This window comes from Fibroporia radiculosa, assembly GCF_000313525.1.
Source record: "Fibroporia radiculosa TFFH 294 genomic supercontigs, scaffold6826, whole genome shotgun sequence".
NCBI classification, from domain to species: Eukaryota; Fungi; Basidiomycota; class Agaricomycetes; order Polyporales; family Fibroporiaceae; genus Fibroporia; species Fibroporia radiculosa.
This window is the reverse complement of record NW_012133443.1, coordinates 140442-149000: the sequence shown is the minus strand read 5'-3', so window position 1 is coordinate 149000 and position 8559 is coordinate 140442. Positions and strand designations below refer to the sequence as shown.

Below are 8559 nucleotides of genomic sequence, written 5' to 3'. Positions count from 1 at the left end.
CGATACCTTCCCCGACATATCCCTGCGATGCTAACATGCGTCTGACGGCGTGTTCACGTAAGCGCTTTGGTCGCTCGGTCGACCGACGACCGACGACTGGGGTTTCCGAATTGTTGGATCTAGAATCCATTGATAGATCGCTTGTTCGAATACGAAGCCAGGTATGTGATTCTGCTTTCCATGTAACGCATGGAATTAGCTGCCACGGATGCGTGCGGTTTGGAAGTGGACTACATCACGGGGCAATTTGGTCGCCTGAAACGAGCCATATGCGCATAGCAATGATACTTCAATCTTCCAGGATAGATGGCCAGTGGTCCCAGTTGCAGCGTCAATCAATAAGATTCGCAAAGTACGTGTTGAGTAGCCTCTGGTCATCTTTGGCGCTCTTGATCATGACAGCAGCCATGGAATTGCTTGGGTGCTGAAACTCCATGCGATGGAAATCATGTGCAAGTGCTAGGCATGATGAGTCCATCCAGGGTCAATTATATTGTATTCTACACGTCTTGGGTGGTCCTAAAGAGACATACCACGAACGTTCGGACTTCGATCATCTCTGTGTAGATTGGAAAGTATTTAGTACGATCGGGAGAGGGATTGAATTGTAAAGGTATTTCGCTTATTCGCTCCCTTGTCTAATTACTGAGCATTCTTTCCATGGACCATGTCTGTTGGATACCATTTCGAAGATATCAGGAGATCAGGGAGAGCTTGATTTAACAAGATGGTACTTATCAAGTGTTATAAGAAGTGTCGGATACAACTGAAATCAGTCCTTTGTATGTTTGTGCCTCTTGCGGGGCGATATTATCAGTTGGGCTGACTTTCAACACAACAGAGCTTGTTATACTGTGGTTCAAATTGAGCTCTTGACCAATGCACCTTTCTTTCAATGAATATTTCAACTTATCGGGATCGTAAGAATCCGCATCACCATCCTCTTCCATCATCTCGCATCAAACCGTCTTGGTTCTGCGAGTTCCAAGTGAATGTCCGTTCATAACCTCAGTGTGTTAGTCCAATTTCGACCTGTCGGGGATATGGTTTGCCGGTAGATGCTGGTATAGAATACTCAACCATTTTCAAGCGCTATGTCCCTGGTGACCTCGTTTCCGCTTCTAATTCAGCCTGTACCACAGAATCTCAGTGGCGAGGTTCTCTTGCAGACAAGCCCGCGTTCTGGGCTCCTTCAATACTTTGAAATTTTCTTTACATGGGTCATGCTACCGATGATCTGGAATTCCTTGAACACCTCCATGTCACCAGGTGTCATGCATGCGTACGTGTTAATTCGTCTCTTTGCTTCCATAAGCTCCATTTTATTAGACCAAGTGCATAATACCTATTTTTGTCTTGACTAAAACGCCCACCAGAAACATATAAAAGACGGCATGTACAGAGGTTGCCCCTCACCCCACAAACTCCAATAGTCTCACAACTTCATAGTATTTTTCAGTATGACTACAACACCGCTTGCCAATGGGATTTATCTCCGCTCAAGTAAGAGTTTATCTTCTATCCTCGAGGACTCGCTGACAACTCCATTTAGGCCTGAATACGGATCTTGTCGCAGGACTTCACTCGTTGGCTGGATTTGTATGTCGTCTTCATTGCTCATTCTATGACCTTTTAATCAGCCCTAATACATTCTAAAGAGCCCTGATATCATCCCTTTGGGTGGAGACGCCGATCCAGCCAACCTTGTCGCGTCCTACGAGCAGTTTATTGCTCACGATGTTGATCCTGACGATGGCTCCACTCCGGTTTACCTCAGGGGTGAAGCGGTCGTGTCCAGCGGCTCTGGACCTGTCGAGGAAACGGTGACTCTACGAGCCGTACAGAACGAGCTCATACTTTGGCCCCAAATCTGGGAGAACGTCAAGGGCTTCGGGAATGCGCAACTGACCGCGTCCAGTGATGGAGAGGGTACGGCTAATTCTACGCGACAATTTTGAAGCATCAAGCTGACACTCTGATTTTATAGTTGTGGCGGTTTCGACTCCTATGTCATACAGCGCATCGCAGGGACTGGGTCGCCATGCTACCTTCATTGCGTCGACGACCAACACGCCCCAAGGGCTGTCGAGCAAGGTCACCAATTGGCGCAACTTGGTCACCTACGTCGGCCAGGAATTGTCTTTGGCAACCTACAACTGCACATTCGCCGATCCGACCTCTATTGCGGTCAGTCTGGCCACAAGATTCCGTCTCCTCGAGGATACGGCTCAGACTGTCAACATGGTATTCTCCATTGAAGTGCGCACAGTTTATCGACACTCTTGCATTGATTGAGTTATTGATAATTTCCTTTCAGGCTGTAGGAACCCCCTCGAGCAACATTGATGTTTCGTTTTCTTGCTTTGGCGCTACGCCTGACAACAAGCCCTTCTCGTTTACTCAACAACGTGTTTCCTTATACCCTTCCGACTCGGTTACATTAGCGGTTGCGGTTCCGGCAAACTTTGACGGCATGTTCATGCTCAATATTTTCAACGACAAGGCTCAAGTCTTCAGCGACTATTCTTCCATTTCGGTAGTAGCTTACGCCGCCGACGCGCCTGGCGGGCAGCAAACATATGTCTTATTGGGCGGTGAACATGTCGTCTTCCACTCCGATAAGCGAGTGAAGCAGCAGCTGAAGCGCCACGCCGCTAGAAAACTTATGAATGCTGCCGCCCACACGTATAATGCTGCTGCCACCACGGGCAGTGGTTATCCGTTCTACTTCAGAGAATCGGTATCCGACACGGACACGTTCCCAAGAAATGAGAATGCATCCCACTCGCCCGGTGCGTTGCTTGTCTTTCCCCAAGCGATGGATATTCTAACTTAGCTTGCTTGTAGATATTCAACCCCTTGGACACCAAGCCGTTGCTAACATAGACTCGGTTCTTGGAGGATCAAACTACACCGTCGATGTCAGCGATCAACGGTCGATTGTGAGTGGGAAATATACGTCGGTCTCAATTTTATCATGCATCTCACATAAATGGAACCCAGGTACTGGACAAGGAAATGTCTAACTACGTGTATCTTCGAGGCACAACTATTCAGAGTACGTCAGGCCAGACTCGCCTTTTTGCAGTTCCGAGTGGGCTTCTCCTTCACCCATCTATCTACGAACAATACTCCATCTTGGACTACGACTCGAACGGAGATTCTACAGGGCCTGAGTTCCAACCATATAATACTTCTGGGGGAGCCAAGCCCGTGGTTATTGAGAAGCCGTTCAACTGCGTCAACCTGCCCCCGCTTCCCTCCGGAAGTGACCACTTCTGCCTTATTGCAGAGTGCATGCCTGACGGGTTCGACCCGTCGACAGGCATGCCGTACGTGTGGCCACACCAGGAGTCCGGAGAGTTCGCGACGGGCGCAGAATTTAACTCGTGGGTCCTGAGCACCCCTTACGTCGCGTGGAGGAATATTTGTTACACGACAAGCCCGGATGCAGCCACTCAGGTCTTACGTAGCAGTGTCACAATTCCTCGTGAGTGCCCGTCAGCTACAGACCTGATTTGGAGTCTTTTCTGACCGGCCAAATGCAGAGGGCTTCAGTTCAACTGACACCTGGACAATTCAAGTCAACGCGATTAACTGTCCGATTGGCTCTGCGGTGTATGTGCACTCAAAGCGTGTCATAACATGAATAGGACTTACATGTCTTCAATGCAGCTCGATGGATTCTGACGATCCTGATGTCTCATACGGTAAGACGACGATTACAAGCTCTAACAGCGTACGTATTATGGTCACAATGGACCAAAAGAAGTACTGATATCAGTATGACAAGTCCGGTGGCCCCGTGATCACAGGCAAGGCAGCGGGCTGGAATTGTCAGCTCGCCATTAGCTGGTATTCGAACGGCAAGGCGATACAAGATGGTCAGCGGATTGATGCTAACCTCATCTGGAGGACATACTTTTCATCGTAGGGATCACCCCTCTTTCCCTTCTGTCGGAATATTGATCTCGCGCGTTGTTTTAGCATGGTGAGGCACGCATACAAAACTGCTGGAAAGCCTTCCGGTCCTCTTCAGATCAAGGTTGGAGAAAACTATCCGAACGTCGACGCATCTGTTTCATCAGCACCACGAAAGCGTGGGGTGGCTGGCAAGCCCGAAGTCCCGAAGATCGGCGGTGCATGGCGTCGTCGTCCTCTTGGAAGCTCGTATTTCATGCAAGCTGGTGTCCTCGTCGATTATGTCATCGGCGTTGACTCCCTTGCCTGTAACCCAGCCTAAGGTTAGCAGCATCACTGAGGAACCTGGACATTAAAGTCGTCACGAGCGTCATCCTGATAAAACACTTTTCCACCCGTATGTAGATCCGAATTGCTGGGCCCCAGCAACCGAGGGAGTTTTGACGGACACTGGAGGACTGGTGGACGGATTCCCATTGGGTTTAGATCTCGGTTTGCTAGCGTTCAGTCGCCAGGGGTAAATTTTCTTGTTGGAGAAGTTCATCTGTACTATCATCGATGTTTTGAATGTGGCCTGGTCTTACGAATGGATCTGGGATTTTTCAAGCATTGGCTTGAACGGTCGTATCTTTTGACTATGTGGCTGCGCTATACTGTGAGAACCTTTTCATAAAAGGGCGATGTCAGTGAGAGCCGAAAGGTAGGACTGTGCGGGCAGGAGATAGACATCATGACGACGTCTATCTTGCATTCCACTCTATATGATGCTTGCAGATTTTGTCCATCCATGATTCTAAAGAGAAAACAAAGTCTATGAAGACATTGGCAGTCGTCTCTGCAGGGTCTGGATCAGCTCCGCAGACCTCGAAGTCGGTAAATAAGAGTTACAACGGAGAGCAAATTGTCAGCTTACAGTGCCGGTGACATTGTACGGTCGGCCGGGGAATGCCGGAGCCGTGGAGAGGCTGTAGCTTATTCGAGCCCGAAGCTTGTCGTTATCTTGCTTTGAAGCATTGCTGGTACAGAACTCCATGTCATGCACCATGCATTGCTCACCCCAGATATTATCGTCCTGATTGTAGCACAGTTCTTGCCGACAGAAGGGCAATTTACCGACTATTGTAGCCTAGCAGCACTGGCACGAACATCCCATGCCTTTCACGAAGCTGCGCTCAACGCTCTCTGGCATACACAGATTGGCATAGTCAATCTTATAAAATGCATGCCTTTAGACCTATGGGAAGAAATTATGTCGGGCCTGGTACGTAATGTGCTATGACTGCGTGTTCGCTCAATGGACTCCCTCTAGAAATTCGTCAGGCCAGTCGTCCCAAATGACTGGGAACGCTTCGACTATTATGCGTACCGCGTTCGGAGTGTACTTGCGTACAGAGCAATCTCCTCTCCTGAGCGAGAGCGCATGATTTCTCCTGTAAGGCTTTTGGACGATGTGTACATTGCCATCAGACAGTGTCGACCGTCTGCACCCCTTCTGCCCAATGTGCAGACTTTAAGTTGGTCTCGCCTCTTCCATGTCACCAGCTTTCCCTTTATCGAGATGTTTTATGGACCACAATTGTCCTCCTTGACGCTCCTCTCCTTCGATATCTCGTGCGCGGAAACACTGCCGCTGATTGCGCGCATTCCAAAACTTCTACCTGAACTCTGCAAACTTAGCCTCCACCTTTGGCCCGGCATAGGCCGTGACGTCGGCGGCCGTCCCAACTCTTTTGCAGTTCCGCCTGGGACGTTGTCGGCCCTCCGGAATCTACGTGAACTTACGTTGTACTCTGACTTACCCATCCCATACTACGTATTCAAGGAAGCTTTGATGCTTGCCCCAGCTGGAAATGTTTCGTTATGAAGCTATTCTGAACAGCCGCGAGTTTGTGCTGCCAGGCCCACTCATACTTCCACCGCCTGGATTAATCAACCTCCAGCTGTTGTCGCACACACTCTCGCCTTGCAAATCTATTCTGGAGCTCTCGCACTACAGTAGTCTGCGATACATCAGCGTCACGGCCTCCCATGACATCCCCAAGCTTATCGGACTCTTCTTCCGAGCTCTGCATGACCATTGTTCGCATACAGCGCTACAAGAGCTTCATATCACAGTCGGACGTATCGCCATCAATGCCACAGATAGCAGACCTGAGCTGACATCCGAATCTGCCTCATTTCATTGGCTGTACGTGTTCAGCTCTCTCCAGCGGCTCGTGGTTCATTTGGCTCCTAACGTGCACTTGAATGACCGGGACCTCGAGGATATGGCAGCTGCTTGGCCAGAAATCCGAGAGCTCTCATTCAATCGCGAGGTCATCATTGTGCCTCCGTTCTCGCCCGCTATTACCTGGAATGGTGTGGTCTCACTTGCGCGACACTGCCACAACCTACAGACATTGGGGATTGATTTCAATGTATCAGGGTCCAACGTGCCCCAAGGGGACTTCTCCAGTGACGTTATACCGAACAGGACAGTCACGACGCTAATCTTAGGCCATTCCTCTCTCGGCGGTGACCCAAGAGAAGCTGTCGCCGCTGTGCTTGGCTTATTCCCAAATCTCGAAAATGTGGAAGTGCGTAGCAACAATCCAGATGCTGTCATCTGGAAAGAGAATCTTTCATAGTAGATCCTCTTGGTCCTATCTTCAAATTTCTGGATTCGAGTAGCATTTGTAGCATTCAAGCTCGTGCGCGTCGGATAGACTTAGGGGAGTATTTGGAGGGCATCTGGCGAGAGGCCAACTCCTAACATCCTGCTCACAATCGCTACAAAAACAGCCATATTATACAGATTTGATTTCTTTCCTTGCGTTTCTACAGCCGACCTGAATCAATCCAACCAAAGATTGACTCCACTACCGCAGATTAGATCCATTTCCTGGACTTGAGGTCATCGAGGATATCGCGCGTGGTTTCCTTGATCGAGTGGTACTTGATTCCAAGCACCCTGCTTGCCTTCGATGCATCGTATCTTATCGGCTGCGTTGCCTTCGCAGGGTCGTAAGAATCATCGCCAGTTGAGGTGGTTACGCCGTATTCGCTTGCAGCGTTGACTGTACTCGGGGAACTCAACTCGTCAGCAGCTGCACTATAAATGCTATACATTTCACGCACTCCAGTCCTGCCACTTCCAAGGGCCCTGCGTGACGACGAACCGCTCTCCACCTGCCTCTTCTTTCTGGATTGCAAGGACGTGACCCTGCGCGAGGTCCCGCACATCAATCCACTCTCCGCTGGATGACCTAATCAGCCAACACCCCGCGATAAGTAAACGAAGGATGCACCCACCCAATCACCCCCAGCTGCTTTGGGTCATGCAGATTCTTCAACACGCTGTGGAACCAGCTGTGCATGCTCTCATTGAGCGCCTCGGGCTTGTCGACTTCGTGCAATGCGGGGCCATAGACAAACGGCGGATTGAGCACGACGAGGTCCCAGCCGATCGCGCCCTTATTCTTCTCGACGAACTCCCATGCGGCCCGCTCGGCGAGTGTCTTGCTCGCGCGGTACTTGGCCGCTTGGCTAGAGCCGCGCCCCTTCTCGCGCACCTCGACGATGGCCTGGTCGTTCCAGTCCGCCTCGGACAGCGTCAGCGGTTGCTCCTCGATGCGCATCACCGCTGCGACGGAGGAGGTGATGACGACGCGTTTAACGGCAGTGCCGTATGCGAGCGCGGACTCGAGCACGCGCGTCGTGCCGTGCAGCGCGGGGACGATGAGCTCGTCCGGATCGCCCGCTTTGAAGTGGTACGGCGACGCGGTGTGCTCGATGGCATCGACGCCCTTGACCGCCTCGTCGAACGCGCCGGCCTGGGGACAGTGTGAGTACATGAAGATGAAGTCGTGCGAGAGGGTGGACGCATGCTTGCCTTTGTAATGTCCGGGACCACGAGCAGCTCGAGCTTGTCGCCGTACGATGCGAACACCGTGCGCAAATGTGCAGCCTTACTTTCCGATCGCACAGCTCCGCGAACGACGTAGCCCTGCTCAAGCAGAGTGCGCACGACCCAGACGGCGACGTAGCCGTTCGCGCCGGTAACGAGAACTTTTCCTGTTGTGACAGCAGGCATGTCAATTCGTTGTGAGAGTTAGTGGTACGAAAATCGATGTGGGCGAGAGACTCCGGAGGCCGACAGTAATCGCGATATCTTTTATATCTGTGGCATCATCGCAAGTTCGCTGTGTTTGTCAGTAGCGGCGTCATAAGAGGGGTGGAGTCTCAGCCTTGGTCATGTTACTGAACTAGCAAACTTCGACAGTTTTTTCCCCTCCGCCGGACCCCCTCAGGTGGTGGTGCAGTGAGAATCCTAAGGAGAACGGAAAGGCTATCGAATCCGTTCAAATCCAACGGAGGCAAGGATCAAGCGCTGTCGGCACACCGGTATACCGCACTCTCACGAAAGAATCACGCGTCACAATTATTATACGGCCAAAATCAAACAAGGTTCATTAGACAATACAGTAACGCGGTTGCGAACCGCGATGTATTTTGAGCGTGCATCGATACAGAGCATAGTAATACCAGATAATGTCTAGTCGAACAGACCGAAGCCCTGGGAAAGATCCATTAGGATAGACTGATGATTCACAACCATGGCGACTTACCATGTCACCCTCGGATTCTTCCTCCTCTTCC

General features: G+C 50.8%; 3 protein-coding genes across 3 annotated transcripts; 2 read left to right on the top strand and 1 right to left on the bottom strand.

The window, feature by feature from the left end:
* Window positions 1–1460: 1460 nt before the first annotated feature.
* On the top strand, window positions 1461–4243 carry FIBRA_06432 (uncharacterized protein; the record flags this gene model as incomplete). The annotated part of the gene is made up of 11 exons (XM_012328156.1): window positions 1461–1503; window positions 1553–1599; window positions 1659–1929; window positions 1988–2259; window positions 2318–2792; window positions 2848–2942; window positions 3004–3490; window positions 3549–3618; window positions 3676–3739; window positions 3794–3930; window positions 3988–4243. 11 exons carry the CDS (start codon window positions 1461–1463, stop codon window positions 4241–4243), a joined length of 2217 nt encoding a protein of 738 aa, XP_012183546.1.
* Window positions 4244–4957: 714 nt separating this feature from the next.
* On the top strand, window positions 4958–6626 carry FIBRA_06431 (uncharacterized protein; the record flags this gene model as incomplete). Its single annotated transcript, XM_012328155.1, has 4 exons — window positions 4958–5182; window positions 5231–5734; window positions 5766–6497; window positions 6552–6626. 4 exons carry the CDS (start codon window positions 4958–4960, stop codon window positions 6624–6626), a joined length of 1536 nt encoding a protein of 511 aa, XP_012183545.1.
* A 163-nt stretch (window positions 6627–6789) lies between these two features.
* FIBRA_06430 (uncharacterized protein) lies at window positions 6790–7993 on the bottom strand (the record flags this gene model as incomplete). Its single annotated transcript, XM_012328154.1, has 4 exons — window positions 6790–6977; window positions 7039–7157; window positions 7213–7733; window positions 7811–7993. The coding sequence occupies 4 exons, from the start codon at window positions 7991–7993 to the stop codon at window positions 6790–6792; spliced, it is 1011 nt and encodes a 336-aa protein (XP_012183544.1).
* Between the last annotated feature and the right edge of the window lie 566 nt (window positions 7994–8559).